The 25,401-nt window shown below is 47.6% G+C and overlaps 1 protein-coding gene across 3 annotated transcripts in view; it reads right to left on the bottom strand.

Annotated features, from left to right (window-relative positions):
- GALNT14 (polypeptide N-acetylgalactosaminyltransferase 14) overlaps window positions 1-25,401 on the bottom strand; it is a 209,490-nt gene that overhangs the window by 92,410 nt on the left and 91,679 nt on the right. For 2 of the 3 annotated variants that reach the window (XM_070512328.1, XM_070512327.1), the window contains one exon: window positions 13,627-13,808. The exons of the other annotated variant lie outside the window; for it this stretch is intronic. In XM_070512328.1, coding sequence (XP_070368429.1) covers window positions 13,627-13,722 — 96 coding nt within the window. In that variant the 5' untranslated portion in view covers window positions 13,723-13,808. The remainder of the gene's footprint in view (window positions 1-13,626; window positions 13,809-25,401) is intronic. 3 annotated transcript variants of the gene reach the window in all.

Here is a 25,401-nt window from a genome sequence, read left to right as displayed (position 1 = left end):
CGGCATGAATCTGCCCCTCAGATTTTCCAACACCATCCTCTTTCTTCAGTTTCCCAAGGACCAGATTCTCTCCGAGGGCCCTCCCATCATCAGGACCCTCTGCCTGGGGGTGGTATCCTCTTGTCTCATTCACTAAGTGACTCAGCGCTGGGTTCCCACAGGCCTGGCCATCTTTGGCCCCAGCAAAGAGCCTTTCCCAGCACAGTAAACATTAAGGCTTTCCAGGCAGCCAAGACGACTGTACCTTCTGATCTGCCTCTGAAAGCAAGGCTGGGCAAAGAGGCAGTCAAGTTGGGGGTGGCTGGAGGGTGCAGTGTGTACAGAAAGTAGGTCATTAGTGGTAAAGACTACAATTTTCAAGAAGTTGTTAATGCTTTGTTTATTTGGATTTCTCCAAATGTGACATTTTAATGGCATCATAATTGTGTGATTACAGTACAGTCAACACCGCTCAGGGAGAAAAGGCAACAGGGACTCAGGCAACCTGCTGAGAGAGGCAGCTCCCTGCATGCGCAGCCAAGGGGACTGTCTCAGTCCTGCTCAGGCCAGAATGCCTGACAAGCATGAGCAGTGGCTCCCCAGAGGATCTGCTGCTAGACAGGGACCATGGGTTTCCAGGAAATTTGCACCCAGCCTAGCCCTGGGACAGAATCAATGCCCAAGGCAACAGGAGGGGAGATGAGGGCAATTACCCCTCATCCTGGAGGCCACCGATAACAGCACCACTTGTCATTCACTTCTTCATTCACTTTATGCATGTGTGAATTCATTCATTTATTCATTATTTCTTGAGTTCTTACTGTAATCTGAGGAAAAAGGTCAATGGATATTCAGAAATGAAAGAACAAATTAAGTAAGAAGGAGAGAGTGGCAAGGTAAAGGATCCCACATTGATGGGCACCTATCAATCAATATCTCTTGGCTTCCAGGAGCCCTCTCTTTTGGGCTTTCCCTCAAACTTTGGCCTCTCCTCCATCTCCCTTGCTGGCTTCTCCTCCTCCCTGCCTTCTAAATGTTGGCATTGCACATGGATTTAATCCTGGTCCCTCCTCTCTTCTCATTACATGCTCACTACAGGTGACTTCTTCCATTCCTGTGTCTTCAAAACCTTCTAAAGATGCATAATTCCCGATATGTCTTTCCAGCCCAGATCTCTTTTCTGAGCTCCACATCTATATTAAACAAATGCCTACTTGACAGGCCCGCTTGGATGTCTCACAAGCAGCTCACCCTAAGTAGGTTCCAAATGGAACTCTTGATCTTCCCATCACAACTGGGGCCTCCAGCAGTCCTTCACATGTGGGGAAATGGCACCACCATCCATGCAGTCACTCAACCAGGAATGTGAGAGTCATCCTTGACACTTCACTTGAATCCCGACACACATATCTAACCCATCACCACATCCTGTTGATTCTACCTCGAAAATTTGTCTGCATCCATCCACCCACCCTCCCCTATCTGTACACCCATGCCCAACCACCACTGACTCCTTCCTGGAAAACTAACAGCAATAGGCCCCAACTCCATACTTCTACTCTTGGCCCCAATAATCCATTTTCCAGAGTCACCTCCTTAAAAATGACACCTGCTCCCATTCTAGCTCAAAACCCCTCCCATGACTCCACTGCACTCAGAATACTGTCCTCTCTCCACCATGGCCCTCCGGGCCCTGCTCCATCTGGCCCTACAAATTATCCAGCCTCATCCAAGTCTCTCTCCCTCCTTGTTCATTATGCTCTGGCCATACTGGCCTCTCTTCAGCTTGTAAAACAAGATAAGCTCTTTCCCATCTGTTATGAGCTGAATTGTGTGCCTCCAAGATTCATCTGTTGAAGTCTCCGGTACCTTTGAATATGCCCCACATATGGAGACAGGGCCTTTAAGGAAGTAACTATGGTTAAATGAGGTCATATGTGTGGGCTCTAATCCATGTGATGGTATTTGCAAATAGGAACTTTAAAGAGGTGATTAAGTAAAAATGAAGCCATCAGAGCAGAACCCTAATTCCATATGACTGGTGTCCTTATAGAAAGAGGTAGAGACACCTTGGATGCCCCTGCACAGAGAATAGCCCATGTGAGGACATAGCGACAAGGCAGCCATCCGCAAGTCAAGGAAAGAGGCTTCAGGAGAAACCAACACTGCCGACCCTTTGATCTTGGTCTTCAGGCCTCCATAACTTCGAGAAAATAAATTCCTGCTGTTTAAGCCACCCAGTCTGTGGTACTTTATTATGGCAGCCTGAGCAAACTAATTCACTATCTCCGGCCTCCATGCCTGTTGTGCTGTCTTCCTGGAATATTCTTCATCTGATTAACTACTCAGCCCTCAGCTCTCACACGAACTGTTACATCTTTAAGGAGGCCTTTCATGAATCTCTAGGCTGCCTCAAGTCCCTCCTTATACTCTCCTAGAACCTTGTACATCTCCTTCACAGAAACTGGAAGTCCCAGCCTATACCAGAGAACTTCGTCAAATTACATACTTCATGTCTGCCTCTCTGACTAGTCCAGAACCTTCTCAAGAGCAGGACCGATGTCTGTTTCACTCACCACAGGTCTCACTGGAACAGTTCCTGGCACATGGTAGATTCTCAAATATCTGTTGAATAAATGACTCAACTGATGTTAATTATCTCACTTAATCCTCTTAAAAGCCCCAGGATTTGGATGTCACTATCCCCATGTCATTTACAAGCAGAGGCTAGGGGAGGAGAAATAAATAAGCCCAAGGAAGTAGCAGGCCTGGGAGTCAAACCAGAACCATCAGCCTACAAAGAACCAGTAATGGCCCCATCAACCCAGAGAAGGGAAGACCAGCAAGGACTGGGCCATCAGAGAACACTGCAGGGAGGAGGCACGTCTTGGCCTGGGCCTGTAGGGATGGACCAGACTGAAGCAGGAATCCAAACTGGAGGGAGGCAGGGGCAGAGTGGATGCCCAAAAGAGCTGAGTTTGCCCTCTCTCTCCTTCAGTTCCTCTCTCTGTGACCTCGGGCAAGTGATTAACTTCTCCCTCTCACTGAGAGCACCACAGCTGCCTATTCTGTAAAGTCATCACACTGCTTTATGAACTAATGGACTAATACAAGTAAAGCACTGAGCAGTCAATAAATTGTAGCTACAACTTTATTTGTTAGTAAAGTGAAGACAATTGTGTATGTCTACAGGACAGGAAGTGATCTCACCAGTAAGGCAGCGAGGAGACATGGATAGAGCCAGGAGACCTGGCTTTTACATCTGCCTCTGCCACTACCTTGTATCCTGGGGTAAATCACTTCTGCTTGCTGGGTCTCTGGTTAGTTTCCCCACCTACCAAATGTAGGGGTAACATAGAGCAGGCATTCTTAACCATTTTGAGGAGATGTGATGGAAGCCATGGCCCTTCTCCCCAGAGAAATGTTCTTGTAGACCCAGATGCGAATTTCTGCTTTCAGTATCAAGGACCTAGGGCCACCATGGAACCCCAGGAGGCACATGGCTGTAAGAGAAGTGGGTGCCTCCCTGAAAAGATGGGCTCACAATGGCAGACCTGCCTGGCAGGGAAGAAATCAATGATGTCCTCCTTCTGACCCTCCCAGCTGCCCTTTAGGGGGCTGATAGCTGGTTCTCCAACTCTGCCAGCCTCTGCCCATCCCATGGTAAGCACAGTAATGAGGCCTGCTATGCAGAGGGATCCCATAATTGGTCCCTGTTCTGTGCTGTGCTGGAAAAAGACAACAGCCTTGATATATGTTATCCAGATGTGCAGGCCCCACCTGGCTGCCATCTAGGCAGCCCTAGAAAACATCTCCAGAGGTCCATGAGGGAGCACTGGGAGGAAAAGCAGGGTGTTCTTAAGCTGCTTCCCAGAAGCTGAGGGTGTTTGAAATGGGGCAGGGATAAAGAAGGGTTGGGGGTGTCAGCCCATTTCAGGAACCTTGCTACTCCTTGGTGCCCAGCTCTGAGTACAAAAGATATTTCCTTGGCCTCTTTGCAGAGCTGACCAACAGACATGCTCTCGGGATTTCAGTCTTTAGAGCTGTATTTATTTTTCACATTGCTGCTGTAATGACTTTTCTGAAATACAGTTGGATCCCATTGACAGAATAAAGGCCAAGTTCCTTACCATGGCTTCGAAGTCCTTCGCTGGACTTCGGCCTCATCTGGCTTACTCTCGCTCCCCACACACTGGCATCCTTACATTAAACTGCCACCACCAGCGCTGGAAGTAAGTCGAGAAAATCTGGTCCCTGCAACCTAAAAGTGTCCCCTCCTCTTAGGTCATGGCATTTACTATAATTACCTGTCTTTTGGGCCTTCCTCCCTGAAACTGCATATGCCTTAGAGGTGGGAGCGTGGGTTTTCTCTCTGAATCCCCGAATCTGTACAGAGGCTGGGTGTCCTGATGAAGACCGCTCACAGCCTCAGGCCAGCTCTCCCTCTCCACCCTCACCCTGGCCGAGGCTCTCAGGCTGCAGAAAAGCAGACGGAACGCAGAACTCACACTCTGCCTTGTGGAGGAAATGAACAGGCTCAGACACGCCGCGAAAGGGTCAAGAACTGACTTGCCCTAAATCAGGGTCGGTAGGTGAGGCAGGATGAATACAAACCTTACGGCAATGAATGCAAACATGTCACTAGGGAAAAAAACAAAACAAAAACAAAGAAATAGAGCACCGTGTGAAAAAAATTAAAAATAGCACCATACATACACATAAAACAAAAACCTCTGTCTGAAAGAAAACCTAACCTAAGGAACATGCTTTGTATTACACAACAACTCAAGAACATGAATTTAATAAAACAAGAGCTAAAAGATTAGATGATAAAACAAAGAAATGAAATGAAGAGTCATAAAGTTGAGAACCACAAAACACTTTTGCAGAACCAGTAAATAAAGGAAGAAATTCCAAGAAGCAGAGCAGACACAGCAGAAAATCTAATTACTGACACCAACCAAGGGTTCCAGTCCTAGTCCGCCACCCACCGGCAGTGGGCCCTTAGGTGAGTCACTGTGGCTGCAGAGGAGAAAGGCTTCCATTACTAAAGCAATCAGGCGAGAGAAGAAACATGGAGAAACAACAAAGGGGACCCAGCACCCGAAAACTGGTGAACCTGAAGCAGAGACACAGGTGGAACACACAGAAAAGTATTTATCTTCTTTTCAAAAAGAGCTCCTGAAACGAATAAAGAATGAAATCTGCACATCACAAGAGCTTGCCATGTTCCGTGAAAAATTGACAGAACAATTGATACGAAGACATTTCCTAGTTTAGGTATTGAACTTGGAAAATTGAGACAGAAATCATCAAGCGTCCAGGCAGAACTAACAAGTCACCTGCCAAAGGGAAAACATTTGCTGACTTCAAACCTCCCCATGGCCGCCCTCATTGTCAGAAGACAACGAGGAAATACCCACAGAGGCTAACTCCAAGCATGACCCAGAGCATCCTAACCTGCTGGAGTGTTGTTCAAGTGTGAAAGGCGGGAGACCAACATTCTCACCATCAGAGAACTCAGGGCTTACAGCACCTCTGAGCCCATTTTGAAGAATCTACTAGACAACAACACCCAGCCAATGAAGAGATGGTTCGGGATGAAAAGCCCCAGAGTGGAGTATAGGAGCCAGTGGAGCACTGAACTTTTACTTAATTATGAAATTAAAACTAAACAGCTATGGGAATGGTCATAAAACTTACTACTTATGTGATTTGGAGTAAGCTACTTAACCTATTCAAGCCTCAGTTCCCTAACCTGTAAAATGGAGAGAATCATGCCTATCTTACAAGGTGTAAATATTAAAAGAGGGGCTGGCCCCGTGGCCAAGTGTTAAGTTCACACACTCTGCTTCTGCGGCCCAGGATTTTGCTGGTTTGAATCCTGGGCTTGGACATGGCAGCGCTCATCAGGCCATGCTGAGGTGACGTCCCACATAGGACAACCAGAGGCACTTACAACCAGAATATACAACTATGTACTGGGGAGGTTTGGGGGAGAAGAAGAAAAAAAGATTAAATGAACATATCATATGTAAAAAGCAGTGACTTGCACATACTAACTGTTCACTAAGAGGTGAAGGTGACGAAAGATGAGGATGAAAATGAGAATGAAAGTCACCATTCCAACTCTTCCCACCAGAAAAAAAAGACAAGAGGAGGAACCACTGCTCTGGGTCTGGACAGCTCCCAGTGGAGACTGTGGGCCTTCGCAAAGGTCCCTGTCCCAGTGCTCCACATCAGAGGAGGGAGAAGCCTGCCCCGCAGAAAGGCATGGGCCCACAGTTTCCAACCAGGCAGAGAGCAGCCCCCTTTCCTCAGGACAGAGGTAGGGAAGTTGAAGACCGAATGGGAAGCAAGATTTCACCTCCTGTGAGGCACAGGGTACAAGGTGGAGTGGCTCTGGCTTACTTGCCAGCGGGCACCTCCTCCTGATGGCCTGGAGGGGATCTCTCTAGGACCAGCCGTGAGGAATGCAGCATCACAGGGAACACCTCACACATAGGTCAGGAAGCCAAGGTCCAGACTCGGCACTAGCATCCACTTATTCCTCTTAACCTCTCTGCATCTATTTCCTCATCTGTGAGATAAGAGGGTGGCAGTCATGATCTCTGAAGTCCTCTGGGTCTACCATAGGTGTGGAGTACAGAGTTCTGAGCGGGCTGCATCCCTAACATGAAGTCGTTGTGGCCACAATTAATTCAACAAGCAAACTAAAGGAAAGAGGGGGAAAGGCAAAGGGAACATGAGATTGAAGTGTAAGCAGGTGAGGGGATGAGGAAAGGAAGCAGGCAAGGAGGAGAGCTCTGCAGCCTATGACAGAACCCATGATGTTCAAGTGCCCCTGCTGGCTCCCTGCCAGTGAGAGCTGAGCAGTGCCCTCAACCTGCGTGTAGCACCCCAAATTCCACTCCTGGCAAGAGGACTGCAGAAAGACGTTAACTCCGCCTTATAGAAAGGGTCCACAAAATGGCATAAAAACTGCATCCATCTACCCAAAAATCAGTAGGCTAAAGTTTGAGAAGAAACAGGATATTTGCATAGTCTCAAAGGATATCCCTCCAAGATTTTTATTAACTACAAAGGGGAGAAATGGTAATTTTACAATGGAGAAACCTGGCAGGCACCACCTTAGCCAAGTGATCAAGTTTAACCCACAGTAATGACATATAGATATCACGTGTCCCCTGAAATGACACACAGAAAAGGCTCAACATCACTTCTGGAGCATTCTTGCCAAAAGCACATAACCTCACTCTAATCGGGAGAAAACATCAGACAGACCCAACTGAGAGACATTCTACAAAATAACTGACTCGTATACTTCAAAGTGTCAAGGTCACTAAAGACAAGGAAAGACAGAGAAACTGTCACAAATTGGAAGAGACTAGGGAAACCTAATAATTAAAGCCAACGTGGGATCCAGAATTGGATCCCAGGAGAGACAAAGGATGTTAGTGGAAAAACTGGCAAGGTTTTAAACCGTAGTTTAGTAAATAGTATTGTACCAGTGTTAATTTCCTGGTTTTGATCAATATACTATCGTTATATAAAATGTTAATATTAGGAAAAGCTGGGTGAAGGGTATATGAGGATTCTCTGTATTGTCTTTGCAACTTTTCTATAAATCTAAAATCATTTCAAAATAAAAGTTCTTTAAAAAAAAAAACAACAACAAAACATGTATCTTTCCAAATCCATAGACTACTGAGCTCCCTAAAACTAACTGTCCTCAATGAAGCATAACCATGATGCACACGGGTCCTGAAGTCAGATGTCATGGGTTCAAAGCCCAACTCAGATACTTACTTGCTATGTGACCCTTGAAAAATTACTTAAACTCTTTGTGCCTCAGTTTCCTTATTGGTAAAATGAGATCAGAACAACAGGTCCACGGAGAGGCTATAAGGTGCATTGGATGCTGCTAGTGTCTCACCTTGATCCTCTTCATAGGCTCAGTGCATTTATCCCCCAGCTGACTCTTGGCTGCTAATGACCTAGTAACTCAAAGCTGTCTCCTTCTCCAGATAATTCACTCCATTGAGTAGGAGCCTGGTAAGGACCCCTCCTGGGAGTAACCAAAGGTCAATAACCAACTGACACCGGGCACAAAAGGCCAGCCCTCTTGCCTCAAAGTGGGACCAACTCTGTAACAATTCATAATCCAGGGCTCCCTGTGGCACCAGGCCAAAGCTAGTCTCCAGTTGACACTACATCCTTGCTAGCTTTTAAGCCCTGCCCCATCCTGCTTCCCTCACACCCCTTCTTCCGGAAGCACTCCCCAAGTAAACAACTTTCTCAAGAATCCATATCTCAGACTCTCCTTCCAAGATCAGACTGTAAGAAGGTGGATGACTTGCTGGCCAGATGGCCATAAGGACCTCAACACTGGTGGCTGGTGGAATAAGCTGTGGCAGCGCTATTTTCAACACACCTGTGGTGAACTGGATAGATACAGACAAAAGGACAGGCCCTGGCTTGTGCAATGCCATTAGTGTTTGAGAAGTTCGATGGAAATAGTACCTACAAAAACTACGGAATTAGGTAGTTGCTGCTAAGTGGCACTGGAGAGAAAAGCCAGTCCTTTTTCAAAAAGGTAACCATAGCCAGGTCTTTTGAGGGCTATTGATTACAGGGTCTAATTTGTTATTGACACCTTGAAACTCAACGTGCCATCACAGTTCCCCTGCTGGATTAGAGGCAAAGAGGGGTCAGCTAATAAATGGAGTCCTGGCCCAGATTAGTCTCACAGTGGGCTGACTGGACCCACAGACCCACGTCGTGGTCATTTCCCTAGTTCTTGAATGTGAAACTGCAAGGGCATACTTAGCAGAAGTACCACAGTGGTTCTTTGACCTGTGGTATAAGAGCTATTGTGGTAGGTAAGGACAAGTGGAAGACCCTGAAATCTCATTCCCCGGGGGAATTAGTGCCACCCATAAAACTTTAAAAAATGCCAAGATAGTGATGCCTATCATAAGCTCATTTAAATCACCATTCTGGCCCATGCAACACTGGACGGAGTATGGCAGATGATAATGGGCTACCACAAAACTAAGCAGGTAGTAGGCACAATCGAAGCTGCTGTGCCAGATGTGGTATCTTTGCTAGAGCAGACTGACACAGCCTTGGATTAGTGATCTGCAGCTACTGACCTGGTGAATGCCTTTTTTTCAATACCCCTCAAGAAGGAGGATCAGAAGTTCACTTCCACATGGGATGGACAACAATATACATTCACAAGTTTGTGCCAAGGCTGTGTTAACTCTCCTCTTCTCTGTTAACAATATCATCTAAAAGAACCTGGACTATCTGGACATACCTCAGAACACTGAACTAGTCCACTATATTGGTGCCATCATGTTAATCAAGCGAGATGAGTAGAATTGGCAAGTATCTTGGAAACCTTGGTAAGATACACGTGCTCCCAAAGGTGGGAGATATGCCCTGTAATGATCAACGATTCAAGGGCTTGACCTTGGGCTGAAGTTTTAGGGGCCCAGTGACCTGGGGAATGTTGGGGCATTTCCTCCAAAGTAAAAGATGTTATTGCACCTGCACCTTCTCCGCTATAAAAGACACATAGCTCTTGGTAGGCGTCCTAGGTTTTGGAATCAGCATGTTCTATTCTTGGGAATACTGTTCCTACCCATTTCAGGAAGCATCAAATGCTGCTACTTTTAAAAGAGATCCAGAGCAGAAAAGGGATCTGCAGTAAGTCTAGGCTGAAGGACAAGGAGCCCTGACATTTAGGGCACACAACTTGGCAGATCCCATAGTACTAGAGGTGTCTGCAGTAGAGAAAAATGCCATACTGTAGCTTCTGGAAAGGCCCAATAGGGGAGCTGCAACATAGAACTCTAGAGGTATGTAGCAAGGTTACATACGCTGTTTGAGGCAGAGAACTATACACCAGGACATGCTACTGGGTCCCGGTAGAAACAGAACTTTAAAACATACACCCCTTAGGCCTGGGATGTCAAGTAAAAAGGGACATGGAAAAAAATCTAACTATGGGATATTAAACACTGATGTACTTAGAACAATTAAAAATAAACTAGATAGTGTCATACCTACCAAGTCATAAGCTTGAGTAGGCCTGGGAGCAAGCCATTATTAAGTGGAACTGGAACATCCAGAATTAGGCTTGAGCATGTCCAGAGAACACAAGAAAGCTGCACAAACAGGTGTCCCAGACAACCCCTCCTCGTCACTTACAGCTATTGCACTAATATCTCTTACTCAGCTCACAACTATGGCCTCAGCGGGAAGGGCTCTGGGTTCCCTATGACAGAGTAGGAAAATGTCTGAGCTTTGCTCACAGGTTAGTTGTGCAAACCACAAATGGACTGTTATTGCACTACAGCCACGCTCAGATGTGACTGAGTAGAATGGTGCTAAGGGAAAATCCTCCCAGGGTAGAGTTTCAGACAGTGCCCCTAGTCATCCACCTTGTGTGGACAGAGAAGTGGCCCAAGGTAAGGATATACATGGACTAACAAGCAGTGGTAAATGGCTGAGCTGGTTGCTCAAGGGCCCGGAAGGAGCAAGATAAAAAGACTGGAGAGAAGGAGGTCTGGGGTAGAAGCATGTGAGGGCTTTATGGAAGCTGGCACAACATGTGAGGATCTCTGTATAACAAGTTAATGCCCACCAAAGAACATCCATGGCAGAACAGGCAGTGGCCAGGATGGCTCCTCAGAAGTCAGCCAGCCTCTGTCCTCAGCCACCCTAGTGCTTTCACAATTGGCTCATCAATGAAGTAGTCATGGAGGCAGAGATAGAGGCTATGCATGGGCATAGCAGCTTGGGCTCCCTCTCACCAAGTCTGACCCAGCCACTGCGACAGCCACATGTCCAACTTCCCAACAACAGAGGCCAATGCTGAGCCCAATACAGCACCACCCACTGAGGAGACCAACCAGCCATTGTGTGCAAGTGGCTTACACTGGATCCTTCCATAATGGCAAAAGCAGCGATTCATCCTTCCTAGATTAACACATATTCCAGGTATGTGTTCGCATTTCTTGACAGTAGAGCCTCAGCTAGTACCACTGTTTGAGGGCTCCCAGAAAGTCTGACCTATCAGCAGGGGATTCCCTATAACGTTGTCTTGTACCAAGGGGCTCAGTTTATGTCACAGGGGCTAAAGAAGTGGGTACAAGACTACAGATCCACTGGTCCCAAAACATACCATGCCGTCCTAAAGCTGCCAGCTTACTAGAGTGTTGCTGAGGCACCAGCACAGAGATGATGCTCTGAGAGGACAGGACACCATCCCTCAGGGAGCTGCCATACACTAAGGGCCAGTGTGTGGTGCTTTACATTCAACAGGTGGAATTCAAGGGGCTGGGTTCCCATCCATCACTCCCACACTTAGGGAATTTATGGTTTTCTCCACAATTGAGGCTTTTTGAGTCTAGAGCCCCTGGGACCCACAGAGGGGACACTTCTACCTCTCAGTCCCACCTAAGGGGACAGAGTTCTCCTAAACTTAAAGCTATGGCTGCCACCTCTTCAGGTTCGGTTCCTCTTGCCAAGAGGGAGGGTAACTGCGGTGAGATGAGAAGGTGGAGCTGCCGCATAATGGGGGTGGGGAATAATATGCTTGGCACTCAGGAGATGCCCTGGAGCATCTCTTGGCACACCCAGACTCAGCCATAACTGTAAACAGGCAGCTACTGCAACGACTGATTGACAGGGGCATAGTAACCAGGGCCTCAAGGATGAAGGTCTGGATCACCCCCCGGGCAAGCCACCTAGACCAGACCTCGGTGCAGTGGAGGCAGAGAGGCATCTAGAGTGGGTGGTGGAGAAGCAGACAATGAGAATCAGGTACAGCCCTGGAAGCACCACAGCAGCAGGAGCACTAGTTTGTTCTACTCGCCCTCTCCATACAAGTTCCCCTAAAAAATTGTGACCAACCAGAATCCAAGAGCTGTACTGGGATGGAACATGGACTGTACTGGATGGAGTGGTGAACTATGGTGGGTGCTGTTGTGGTGCCACCCAGATCCCTTTCTCTGCACCTGTATACTCTCCCCCAGCTCCTGAGAGTGAGGGCTACCAACTTCTCACAGCTGCCCTCTTCTGCAGAGAACTGCCCTCCACTGAGTAGGACCTGCATCCTGGGAGGTTACAGCCCCAAGCCTGGGCAGTGGCAATCTTTGCTCCAGGGCTCCCCGTGGGACCAGGCCAAAGCTAGTCTCCAAGACCACTGCCTTGCGTGGCATCTTCCTCTGCCCTGCCCTGCTTCCCTCACTCTCCTCTCCTGGGAGTACTCTCAGTTACCTCACTTTCACGAGCTCTGACTCTGTGGATTGCGATCTAAGACACAAGGTAACACCTGTAAAGTTTAGAATAGTGCCTGGCATGCAGCAATTTCTCAGCAGGTGTTAGCTGTCATCCTTACAACGTGCCAGGCTCTGTGCTGGGGGCACTCTACTCACTACTCACTGACTCCTCCTAGCAACCCTGCAGTGTGAATAACACGATGACGGTTTCATGGATGAGCAAAGACTCAGAGCTAGCTGTGGCCGACTTCCAACTTGAACCTCAGTCTGTCGGGCCCACGGTCATTCTGTTAATGTCATTTCTGTGTCACATATCAATTCTGTCTCATTTTCATAAAGGTTCCAGAGACTCTAATCTCCTTCTATCCCCATGGCCCTCAGCAGGGATGACCTGACCCCTGGTACCTTGCAAGCCAGAACTTTTCCTCCTGTGCCCCATAGGGCCTGCTAGGAGTGACAGCAGACCCTCAGCATCTACCTCCTACCTTCCTTTCCTCTATCCATCGCAAGCATTTCTGACAGACCCTAGCAATGTGAATTCTCCTAACTCTATTACGACCTTAATGACATCTGAATTTACTGTAAATAATATACACCACACAGTATCCATTTTTATAAATATTTAAATTTCCTGAGGAAACACAAGATTTTTATTTTTATTTCTAGGGGACCTAGGTTCTTGGACAGACTGATGAGGAAAAGGTTTAAAGACTGGAATCTTCTGCCCCAGGTACCGAGTCAGAGGTGAGTGAGAGGGGAGCAAAACGAGTAACACTTTCACAGCACCCAGAGGGCCCACTCTGCAGGGAGAGGATCCTGGGTCTCGCCGTCCATAGAGACCACCTAGGAAAGACCCAGAACGCCCAGTCCCTCTCACCTAGGACTCTGCCAGCGCAGCTGCACTCGGCAATGGAAGGGCTGAGAAAGAGGGCACTTGATGAAATGAAAAGGCAACCAATTTAAAAGAGATTAAGCAGGGAAAAGGCGATTTAATGATCAGCTTTTGCCACCATGAACTAACTGAACCCACTGGCATGGAGACTAATGGTTTAATATGTTGTTAAACAAGGGGGAGACGGCTGTGTGAGTAATAAGGCATCTGGAGTTACAGCGACAAGGGTAAAATTACCCTCCCGCTGGCCCTTGGCCTCGGGGCAGCACTCCACTCATTTCCTGACTGAGGTCAGGGCCACAATCCAGCGGCTTCCCAGTCCCAGGAGACGCAATCTTCCTGAGAAGAAAAGGGGCCTGGAGACGTGTGAAAGGAAGAAAGCCTCGGAGGGCAAGAGGCAAGAGGGTGAGGTGGGCAGCTCATGCATCAGGGCCCACGGTCCCCAGGCCCGCAGAGACCCACCTGTGCCAGTGGAAAGGGGCCATCCCAGCTCAGGCACCAGGGAGCAGCAGCAGCTTCCAGGGACTTGGGAGGAATAACTTGCCACATATTGTTCATTCTTGCGAAACCGTGTAGAGGGGTGGGCTCCTTTTTCTATTTTTAAAGGTATTTGAGGTAAATGACATCTGGAACAGTGAGGGCTCCTGGGGACAGATGGACAGAGTGAGTGGTAAGGAGATTTGTGCAGGTTCTTTGGGATGTGAGAGCATGATGCCAGGGATGATGACAATAAAACACACAGTTTGACTCAGCACATAGCCCTCATGACCTCATGGCCTTTCATTGTGATCTCTGTGGTTGTGTGGTGCACCCCTATACCTCACTAGACCCTGCAGCGCAGACAGATTCTCTGTGAGGGGTCATTAAATGAGTGCATGAACGAGTGACCATGGGCCCCTCACAAATGACAATATGACAGGGGCTGGAGATGGGCGAGTTAGGTGTCTACAGGTAGTATGCTTAATGCTTTATTGGGCATCATCTCACATAACCCTCAGAACAATGCCATGAGGTAGGAAAGATTAGCTATGTCCCCAAGGCCACATGCAGGTAGAAGGCAGCCAGGCTTAAATGCAGGCGTCCTAAGTCACCACCCCACGTGCTGGGAGGGATTTGAGAATTTCTTGACATCAGAGCTTACTTTGAGTGGGTTTTGCTTTAACTTTCATTTGTAAAACACCCTTCCTTCTGGAACTGCAGAGCCTAGTGTCTGACGCCTCTTGCCATCACACTGTCATTTGGGAGGGGCCCAGAGTCACTCGTTCACTCATTTAAAGACCACTCACTGGGAATCTGTCTTGCCCTGCAGGGCCCGGGCTAGGCAGAGGGCCACAGGGGTAAACTACACAGCCACACAACCTAGTCCTGTATCAGGATCCCGCAGGCCACAATGGAAGGTCATGAGTGTCATGGCACTGCAGGCCCAGGGGAGACAGGGTTCCTTGCCAGGTTAAGCAGTTGGCCAGCACCCCAGCTCTGGCCTGGAGCCCTGACCCTATTGAGAATGGCAGCTTGGAGGAGAGGAAAGAATACTGGAGTCTAGTTCCATCTCTGCGTGACCCCAAAAGACCAAGCTTGAAGCCTCCATTTGCCCCTCTGTAAAATGGGAATCATGATACCTGAGCTGCCTGCGTCATAGGGTCATTGTGGGAACTAAGTAAAAGGCTGCACGTAAAAGTGCCTGGACACCCTCACAGCTCTCTACAAATATAAGGGATTAGTATGGTGCCAGAATTTAAGTATAGAATTGTGCTGGGGGGGAGGGCGGTGAGAGGCGCTCAGTCTACCCTGTGAACAGCATTGCTGAGTGCTAATTGATCAGGGGTTTGGGGACACACATGTTAGACAGATGTGCTTTGCTGCTATAACACAGCAAAGCAGTGTTGGGTCATTATCCAGGACATGAAAATAGATTCAATCTATAGAACTGTACAGTTTAATTGTGTTCATTAAAAAGGGACTGAACCTAAAGTGAACCTAAAGTGAGAGCTGATTTGTCTATAACTGTTCCATCAAAAACATGGGCTACAGTTTTTAACACCTTCATGTGGGTCAATGACACCCCACAAAACAGAGAGGCTTAGAAAGAAGCAGGAGACCATCAGCAGCCCCTGCCCTCCCCCCATCAGAGGCTGTCAGAGCACCCTCTCTGGGCAGCACAAGGCAGAGGGGTGGGCAGTTCCCACGTGTGCCTGGAGTTCAAGGTGGCCTCAGGGATCACATAAGGATCATCTTATCTACAGGCCCAAGGCAGCTGGCACACTGGGGAAGCTAGTTAATTCTCTACTCCTCAAAAGTCATGCTGGGCCTAAGAATGGCCCTCCCAGACCCACTTCTCCTGCACCCTCGGGAGGTAGGGGGGAATGTATTGCTGGTGGGAACAACCTACCTCTGTCTTGTCCTAATCTGCCTCTGGGCTCCCAAACATCATACAGCTTATAGGGACCATTTGGGACAAGGCAGCCCCACCTGCTGATCCAGAATTCATCTAGCTCATTCCTGCTCTGGGTGAGCCAGCGGGGAGAAACAGGCTTTCCAGCAGCCTGCACATTTCTGAAAAGCCAATTACATGCTTATTACTCCTCTCCAGGAATGAAACCCACGTCCCACGTGGCCAGCCCCCTTCCCCAGCACACACTGGCTTATCTCAGCCATGCGGTCCCTCTGCCAGCCACTGCTGTCAGAAATGTATAGCTGGACTCTTAATCACCTGCCAATGGGCCTGGAGGGAAGGCAGGAGCTTAAATACCCATCCTAGAGCCAAGAGAGATGCACACAAGAGCTGGAAGAGCCAGCAGGCACTGCATGGATGGGCCGGTTTGCAGGTGAGGAAGTGACACTCCAAGGGCCATGTGAAACTGGGGTCACTAAAGGGCACCAAGGGAAGAGGAGGTTTTGGAGGAGGTCTGGGGGCGTCTCTCTCACCTCTGTGGGCCAAATCCAGCCTGCCACCTGCTCTGATTAATAAAGTTTCATGGAAACACAGCTACACCCACTGGTTCACACACTGCCTGTGGCTGCCTTCTCATTACAACAGCAGAGCTGAGCCCACGTGGCCCACAAAGCCTAAAATATTTACTATCTGGCCCTTTAGAGAAAATGTTTGCTGACCCCTGGGGTAGCAGAAAGAGCATGGGAGCTGGAGGCTGGAAGTCAGGAGATGAGATGAAACGTGTACTCTGTCCTGAGCTGGCTATGTGCCTTGGGTAGGTTTCTTCAACCCTCTACAGATAGTTTTTCTCATCTGTAAGATGAGGATATAATATCTACTTTACAGAGCTGTGGTCATAATTAGTAAAAATGAGATAAGCTGTGTGAGCAGTGAAGGCCTCGAAGGCAGATGCATCAAAGAGTAATTAGATAGAAGAGAGATTCTCTCTTCCTCTGTGGTTCTGAAATATATCTATGCATCCTACTCTTCATGGGCTAGAACACTTTTGGAGATCCTGCATGTGTTTTGCAAATATATGTATAGATGGGAAGTGTGGATCAGAAAGGGGAGGAAAGGAAAAAGGGAGAGCTGTTCATTAACATCGACTTGATTTTCTCAGGAGAAATACTGATAAGCAGACAAATCAAAGCCTTTTTTTTTTTTTTAATATGGACACAACCATACGCAAAACGTGGCCACGTTACCTGCAGGGGATGGTGGGATGCTGGGCTCCATCATAAAACCTGGCCTCGGGTCAGCCTCCCCTGGATCTTGACTCCGTTCTTGGCCCTATAGTGCTGGAATAAGGCCACTTTTTACCAACATCCTACCTTCCTCAAAGTCAGAATATCATCCCACAGGGGGCCTCCAGTTGCATGTAACACTTCTACAAAACAGTGTCTTCACAGTTAGCACGTGTGTTAGGAACTAAGGAGGTGCTGCTGGGGCCCCAAGACGAGTGGGAAACAATTCCTGCTCAAGGTGCTTACAGCTCCTGCGGGAAGAGGGGGCAAGCAGGGCCAGGTAAGGCCCTTTAGCATCCCTAAGCACAGAGGAAATTATAATCCTAAATAAAAACAAGATGCCACATTAAAGCACAAGACTTTCAGGTATACTGAGATGGACAGAGGTTCTTTGTAGCTTTTCTAATACCAAAATTCCGGGTCAGTTCGCAGGAGCTGAATTCCTGTCTGACTCCCCCACCACAGGTGGCCCTGCTGTGCTGTGGCCCTCAGCGTGCACTCTACCAGCTTCGAGAGGAAGTCCGCACTGACAAGAAGTGCTCTGGAGAGCCTAAGCAAAGGGTAGAGACAGTCAGGAGGGACCACTTCCAGGAGGGGTCTTGTGGGAATGCTACATGTGGGGGCACATTTGAGACAGGCCTTGAAGAACAGGCAAAATTCCAACAGATTGAGACATGGGAGAAAGTTTTCTAAGATATCTAAGGATCTGGCCAAACACACGCATGGGGGTAAAAAAAAACCAAGGCGTATTTAAAGGAATGGTAAAAATTTAAATTTTCCCTGGAGTAAAGGTTCTGGTGGATGAAAAATAATTCTAATAAGGTAGACTGTGGAAGGCCTTAACTACCAAGTGTGTTATTTCTATCTCATCCCCTCTTGCCTCTTCAAGGAATTCCTTCCTGTAATTACCCTCTCCGTCTCGCACCATCACATCTCCTCTCTCTGCTGGATCATTTCCATCAGCACACAAATATTTCCCATCTTTAAAAAACCCTCCCTTGACCCCAGATCCCTCTCCAGCAAACATCCAGGTTCTTGGCTTTCCTTTATAGAAAAAGAATCCTGTCTTCACTGTCTCCTCCCCTTGAGCCCCACACCATCAGGTTTTTACCCCTATGTCTCCAATGAAATGGCCCCTATAGAGGTCATCCATAATTTATGAATGGTCTTTATGAAGGTCATCCACGATCTATGAATGGCCCTTATGGAGGCTATCCATGATCTATGAATGGCTTTATGGAGGTCATCTATGATCTATGAATGGTCCTGATGGAGGTTATCCATGATCTATGAATGGTCCTGATGGAGGTTATCCATGATCTATGAATGGTCCTTATGAGGGTCACCCACAATTTATGAATGGCCCCTAAGAAGGTCATCCATGATCAATGAATGGCCCTTATGGAGGTCATCTATGATTTATGAATGGCCTTATGGAGGTCATCCATGACTTACACATGGCTAAATCCAATCGACAATTCTCAATTCTCTCATGCTTGATCCCGCAGCATCATTGCACAGTAGCTCAACCTTCCCACTGGGACACTTTCCTCCTTTGCCTCTGGGACATCACTCTCTTCTGGTTTTCCTCTCACCTCTCTGGCCACCCCTTCTCAGTCTCTTTCTCCCTTCTAAGCACTGACATGCTCCTGGTTCTGCACCCAGGCATCTTCTCTTCTGTATCCACACACATGCCCTGCATGATCTCATCTAGTCCCAAGGAATTCAACACAGAGATGACTCCTAAATTTATACCTTTACCTCAACCTCTCTCCCTCTTCATATCCAACTGCTTACTCAGCATCTCCATTTTAAGGTCCAAAATATATCCTGAACATATGTCCCCAACTGAAGTCTTGATTTGCCCTCTAAACCTTCTCCTCTAAGCCTTCCCTGTCTCCATAAGAGGCAAATCCATCCTTTCCATTTCTCCAGCCTTCAATGTAAGCATTACCTTCAACTCCTCTCTGTGTCACTCCCCACATCCTTTCTGCGGCAAACTTGAAATACATCCCAAGTGACCTGTCAGCGCCTCCACCATTATCACCTAAGCCGAAGCCAATGTCATCTCTCATGTGAACTCTAACTGGCCTCCTTCTTTCTTCCCTTTCTCCCTAGAGGTTATTCTCCATACAGCAATCAACAAGAGTGGTCCTTTAAACACATAAGTCAGATCATGGCAGACTTCTGCCCAAAACCTTCTCCTGGCCGCACATCTCACTCAGGAACAAAGTCCTTACAATGGACCAAAGACCCCGTGTGTTCTTATCTCTACTGCTCTCTCCTCACTAACTGCATTCCAGTCATATTGGGATCCTGGATAGTCCTCCACCATGCCTGCCAAGGACCCACTTCAGGGACTTTGCACTTGCTCTCCCTTCCACCTGGAATGCCTTTCCTCCAGATATCTGCATGGCTCACTCCTGCCTGCTCAGATCTCATCTCACCTCTTCAGAGGACTTGCTCAACTGCACTTCCACTTATTCTGTTCTATTTTTCCTCATAGCATTCATCAGCACCATATAGATTATGTATCTATTTTCTTTCTATCTCCTCTCACTAGAATGTAAGCCCCATGAAGGCAGGAACTCCACTGGGCATCCCTAACCCCCAGTCCAGAGCCTGACACATGGTCCTACTCAATAAATATTTGCTGACTAAATGCCAGGCTCCAGAGTATGGATTTTATTTGGAAAAACAATGGGGAGCCACTGACAACTTCTGAGGAGAATGACCCCGCACAGCAGGTTCTAGGACGATCTCCCCGACAGTGATGGCAGGCTGGTGAACCTGTAGAAAAAGCCCTAGACTGGAAGCCAAAATACCCGTCATGTGGCTCAGCTCTCACCTGGACACTCTGTGTGCAGAAGGCTAGTCACTTCATCAATTTGGGCCAAGCTTTTTTTTTTTTTTCTTTTTTTTTTTTTCATTCCATGATAATAAGGAAACTAGCTAACATTGATTTGAGTATTTATAGTGGGTTAAATATTTTACATAGGTCCCTTCATTTAGTCATTCTCATAACTCTAAGATGTAGGTATTACTATTAACCTATTTCAGAGGTGGGAAAACTGAGGCACAAAGGTTTATGATAATGTTAGGAAGTTGACATCCCAGACCCCAACGCAGGAGGTCTGACCCCACAGCTTGCATTCCTTCTCACTGCATTCTGCTCGCCAGCAAGTGGGGGCTGGATCCATGATCTGCAAGGCACCCATCACTAACATTCTATAAAAAGGAGAGAGAGAGACAGGTGGAGACAGACACAGGGAGCCATGATGGAGAAACAGAGAAGGCGAGTGAGCGAAGGAAGCAAGCGTGCAGGTGTGAGGCTGAAAGAGACCAACCAGAGAATGACCAGACAGGGCTGGATGTGAGACAGGGAGTGGAGAACCATAGTACTAGAGTGGTGAGAAAACACTCACAGGCATCTTGGCCAACTGGACATGGGTGGAGGGAGGAAGAAGAGACCAGGGTTGAGGTCAGTTCCGAGAGCTCTAAGCTGGGGGGAACAAGGTTGAAGAGGTCTGTACCACAGGAGAGAAGTGGAGGTGAGACAGTGAGTGTATTAGTCAGGGTTCTCCAGAGAAACAGAAACAAGAGGAGAGAGAACAAGTGAAAGAGAGAGAGAGAAAAATTTTAAGGAATTGGCTCCAACAATAGTTGATACAGTCTTGAGTCTGAAGGCTGGAAATTCAGGCAGTCTTAAAAAGAATGCCTTCTTCTAGAAACCTCATTCCTTGCTCTTAAACCCTTCAACTGATTGGATGAGGCCCATCCACATTATGGAGGGTAATCTGCTGGACTCAGAGTCTGCTGATTTAAATGTTAATCTTTATGCAAAGTCTACTGATTTAAATGTTGATCACATGTTTAAAATACCTTCACAGCAACATCTAGACTGGTGCTGACAAAATAACTGGGCCCCATAGCCTCACCCAGCTGACACATAGCATTAGCATCACCGTGAGCTTGTCCTCAGGTGTGCTGAGAGTACAGTGTTGACTGTAGACTCAGGTGGAATGTTGGGCGCTTTCCGGAAGACATTTCTCTCCAGTAAGGGGCCGGACCACTGGCTTTTCTGCAGGAGGTTTGCAAAGGTCAGAGTATCCATCTTGATTCCCCCTTTCCTCTTATTACTTTGCCAGGTCCCTGAGGCCTTGTAGAAGCTTTTTTCTTCCACTATTATGGCTGTTGTTATTATCCTTCTTAATCTCGGCAGGAGGATGCCCTGGCTGGCTTCCAAGAAGGAGAATTACTTTCTGTCTCCCTTACACTCTCCTGTTGCTTTTAATTAGATGCAGAGTATCTTGTCTTCTCTCCCCAGACAGACGCCAGAGAGTGGCTTGTGATGGTTTAAGTGGCCACTCTCCCCTGGCTCAGAGATGAACGAGGCCTAGAATGAGGTCATTCTTGCCACTACATGGAGACGTCTACTTCTAAGGAGATTCCTGAGGTCTCTGTGCTTATTGCATATCAGAAGAGGGGCTGCCACAAGAATCACAATGGGTTCTAGTCTTGCCTCTGCCACTAATGTGCCAGGTGACTACCTTTATCAATCTCTAGTCTTGAGTTTCCACACAGACCTGGCTCATCTCTAAGGTGTTTTCCCGCTCTATCATTCGACTATGCCATCATGGCTTGTTATTTCCGTCATGCTCATATACAAAGAAAGGGGTCTGGCTTGAGTCAGCGTGTGTGACTGTGTCCAAGGACTTAAGGGCACAGATGGGAATTGAACCCAGGACCCTCAATTTCGGGTCCAGAGCCCTGTCCTCTCCAGTCTTCCCCATGCTTCTCACTCTTTTGAGTGAAACCCAAGGTAAGACATACATTTCACGCTGTGACCAGTGCACCTGCACAGCACATACACCTACAAGCCCAACAGAGACTAACATTTTATGAATGAAACTCTCCCTTTCTGCTTGTAATGCTTTCTCATTCTGTCCCATGCCTTTAAAAAATTACAATTCACTGATGCATCATAATCCATATTAAAAAATACTCTAGTGGGGTTGGCCAGTGGCATAGTGGTTAAGTTCGCATGCTCTGCTTCAGACACCCAAGGTTCACAGGTTTGGATCCTGGGCGCAGACCTGCATACGGCTCATCGGGCCATGCTGTGGCAGCATCGCATGTACAAAGTAGAGGAAGATTGGCACAGATGCTAGCTCAGGGCCAATCTTCCTCACCAAAACAAGATAAAATAAAATTTTAAAAACCCCAAAAACCTCTGGTCCACCTGACACTATCCAGGCACAGTGAAGAACTGGGACACGCACGTGCTCTCCCAGGGGCTTAAAGACAGGCTCTGCTCTCAGAATTTTCTGACTCTGAGAAGTCACAGGGCCCAGGAAGAGATGGAATCTTCCACCTCGGGGGTCCTAGCACAGTCCACATAGACACCATACTAAAGGCGTCATGAATGAGATCAGCCAAGCTGGCAACTCTAGGAAGAAAGCTGGTACCTGGACACCAGGGGTTAATAGTAGCCTGTCCCCAGCATGCCTTTTTGGATTGGTTATGGTATTAGCTGCCCATTATCTGTGCTTCTATCACCACAATTTCATGTGCCCACCCTTAATAGGAATCTAAATGAAATTCACATCCACCATCGTGTACCCATATAAACCGTACACCTCCATAAACAATAGTTTTTGCCTCTGGAATGCTTTGGGCAACAATTGCCGCCTGGGGGACATGACATGCTATTCGGGCCATGGTGTGCGCGTATGTATGTGCGCAAGTGCATGCATGCTGGAGGCAGGAGGCTGCAGCAGTGGCAACTTCCTCAGGTTAAAGAGGTTTGCTGAGCCCATTGCTCGTGAGAATATGCAGTGAGGTGTATGATGCATATGAATATGCTTGTAACCCAAACCCCTTCTTTAGTGTTTAATGTTCTCATTAATAATTCTCCTCATTCTCTTTGTTACCAGCACGAACTTTTTCTCATCTTCCTTGTGCTCCTCAGTGCCAAAGTCTGACCCCTCACCCACGAGGTTGCCCAGGGAGACAGTATGAGAGCGCTTGGCCACTCTGACGGGGGCAAATTATTACCATGTCCTTTATTGGCCAGCACGTATCTTGCCAAGGGCTCCACCTACTACAGGCACCTCACTTCTCTAAGATAATGGTCCTATACCCCCAGGACAGCACAGGCTGAAGCTGCCACGAGCCCCCAGTCTCCCTCCTCCTCCTCACCTCACCTTGGAGCCAGATCAGAACTCTCAGCCCATCCAGGGCCACCTCTGGGCTGAACACGCCAGAGCCCCTAATTTACCCCTGCTGGATGATGATGCCGACATTCAGGGTGACTGCCCGCAGCCAGGCCCAGTTAACGGGCCATCTCCATCCAGGTTAGAGCCTCCACTGTCTGTCCTTCTCCCCAGCATCTCCCAAACATAATAGTCTGTGTCAGAAATACTGCTCCTGTATTATAAATATGCAAAGCTTGGGAGGCAGCAGGCAACGGGGATAAAACACCAGGGATTATTTACGAGTCTCCAACTCACACGCTGGGGCTTTATTTGCTTAATAAATGGCCAGGGCCAGCCATCAGCCCAGGGATTTATTTGTCACTGGGAGCAGAAGACACTAGGATGTGGAGATGTAAAAATGACAAATTCTCCAACTTAGCCAAGGTGGTATTTCATTGCCACGATGTCTAGCGGGGAAGGGAAGGTGAGGAGACGGGAAGGACGGCTCACATGCTAAGTAGCAACAGCTGAGAGGAGCTTACAGTTGAGGGATTGGGCATGTTAAAAAAAACCCAAAAAAACAAAAACAAAAGTGCTGCTTTCCAGAATGAAGGCTGAGGGCTAGGAATGAGGGCATTTGTTAGCAGTACAATGCTCTTACTACCCTCAGCTCTGCTGGGTGCTCCCTGAGCTCCCGTTTATCGAAATGCCCCATCCAAGAAAATTCTATGTGTGTAGAGGGAAGAGTATTGGCTGAGAAGAGTAGAGGCTTGGATCTGACTTTCTATTCAGCAACTCGCTAACAGTGTGACCTTGACGGAGTCACTTCAACCCTCTGGATCTGTTTTGTCATTTGTAAAATGAAGGCTTAGAGAAGCTCTGTGACCCAAACAAAGAATGGAAGTCAGGAACAGCCAGCCTGCCTATCACACACACTCTGCCACTTCCACCTCCACATTCACTGTCACAGATGCCGCTGCACCACCTCTGCCACCACCATCACCCCCACTGCCTCCACCATCATCACGTCCAAATGCCTTGTCTTCACCACCAACACCCAACTGTCTGGCCCTGTACAGAGCCAGTCTCACACGGGGCGGCAGTGGTTCTTATGTCCCCTATTGGTGAAGCCATCTGGGCAAAGACTGATCATTGTCTCCTTGAATCTTTCTCCACTTCATCCTTCTGGTAACAGAACCCCTGAGTTTTCGCTGGGCATGACCATCCAGCTAGTGACTTTACTTCCCAGCCCGCCTTGCAGCCAGATGGACCTTCATAACGACTGGAAGGTGAGTTGAAGTCATGTGTACAACAAATAGGTCACAACATTTAAAAAGGAAATTGACTATGCCTCACTCTTTTCTTCCCCCTTACCCTGGGTTGGGACATGGATTTGCTGCTGGTGGCCAGTCTCAGCCATGTGGACAAGGGCAATGTTCTAAGGCATAGAGGAGCAATGAGGCAGACCCAGGCTCTTCACATGACCTCATGTTGCAGGGCACTACCCATCCTGGACCACCTTTGGACCATTTAGAGAGAAAAGAAGAAGCTTCTATCTTGGTTGAACCCCTATAATTTTTGGTATCTTTGCTACAGCAGCTTAGCGCATATCCTAACTAATATACCTCCCACTGTCCTTCCAGGAGGAGAGAGGCCTTCTCTGCTCGGTGCAGCCACAGCACATCATCTCTGTGATAGCATATCATATATACTTATTTGGCTATTACATGTGAGTCTTCTAGAAAGTAAGCAGCTGGAGAGCAGGCCCTGTGTTAACTTCATTCTGATATCACTAGAGCCGAAAAAGTGTTTACCACGTAGTAAATACTCACAAAATTATAGTTAAATGAATGAATAAATTCCCTATCAGACCCTCCCATGAAGTCTTCAAGGTTCCTAATTACTGCAGAACTATGCCAGGAATCAATTATGTATGGAATGACCTGACCATTTTTAGTTTTCGGAACAGTGCAAGAGGAAGCAGTGGGCATCCAGTCCTCAACTGACATGCTGGGAATGAAGGCAATAAGATTTCTGGAGACTGCTGCCACTCCTAATGACCAGAGTAAGAAATGTTCTGTGACGTGGCAGCATCTGTCCACTCACCTCCTAGGAATCACACAAATCTGGCGCTGGATACCACGGTTGGACAGAAGAAGAGAAAAACAAAGTGTTTGTATCAGAAACCACTCCAGGTATTTTTAGGAAGAGGGATTTAATAGAGGCACTGAGAAGCTTATAAAATTGTTGAAAAGGCTGAGGGAGTAAAAGTTACGGAAGTCAGTACTAGTGTTTAGGAAATCAGAAAACGCAGGAATTGTAAGAGACTGCCACCAATGGTCTCAGCTGCATACAGCACAGAGTG

The sequence above is a fragment of the Equus asinus genome, chromosome 6 (genome assembly GCF_041296235.1).
Source record: "Equus asinus isolate D_3611 breed Donkey chromosome 6, EquAss-T2T_v2, whole genome shotgun sequence".
Classification (NCBI taxonomy): domain Eukaryota; kingdom Metazoa; phylum Chordata; class Mammalia; order Perissodactyla; family Equidae; genus Equus; species Equus asinus.
The sequence above is the reverse complement of the archived record's forward strand: the minus strand, read 5'-3'. Positions and strand labels throughout refer to the sequence as shown.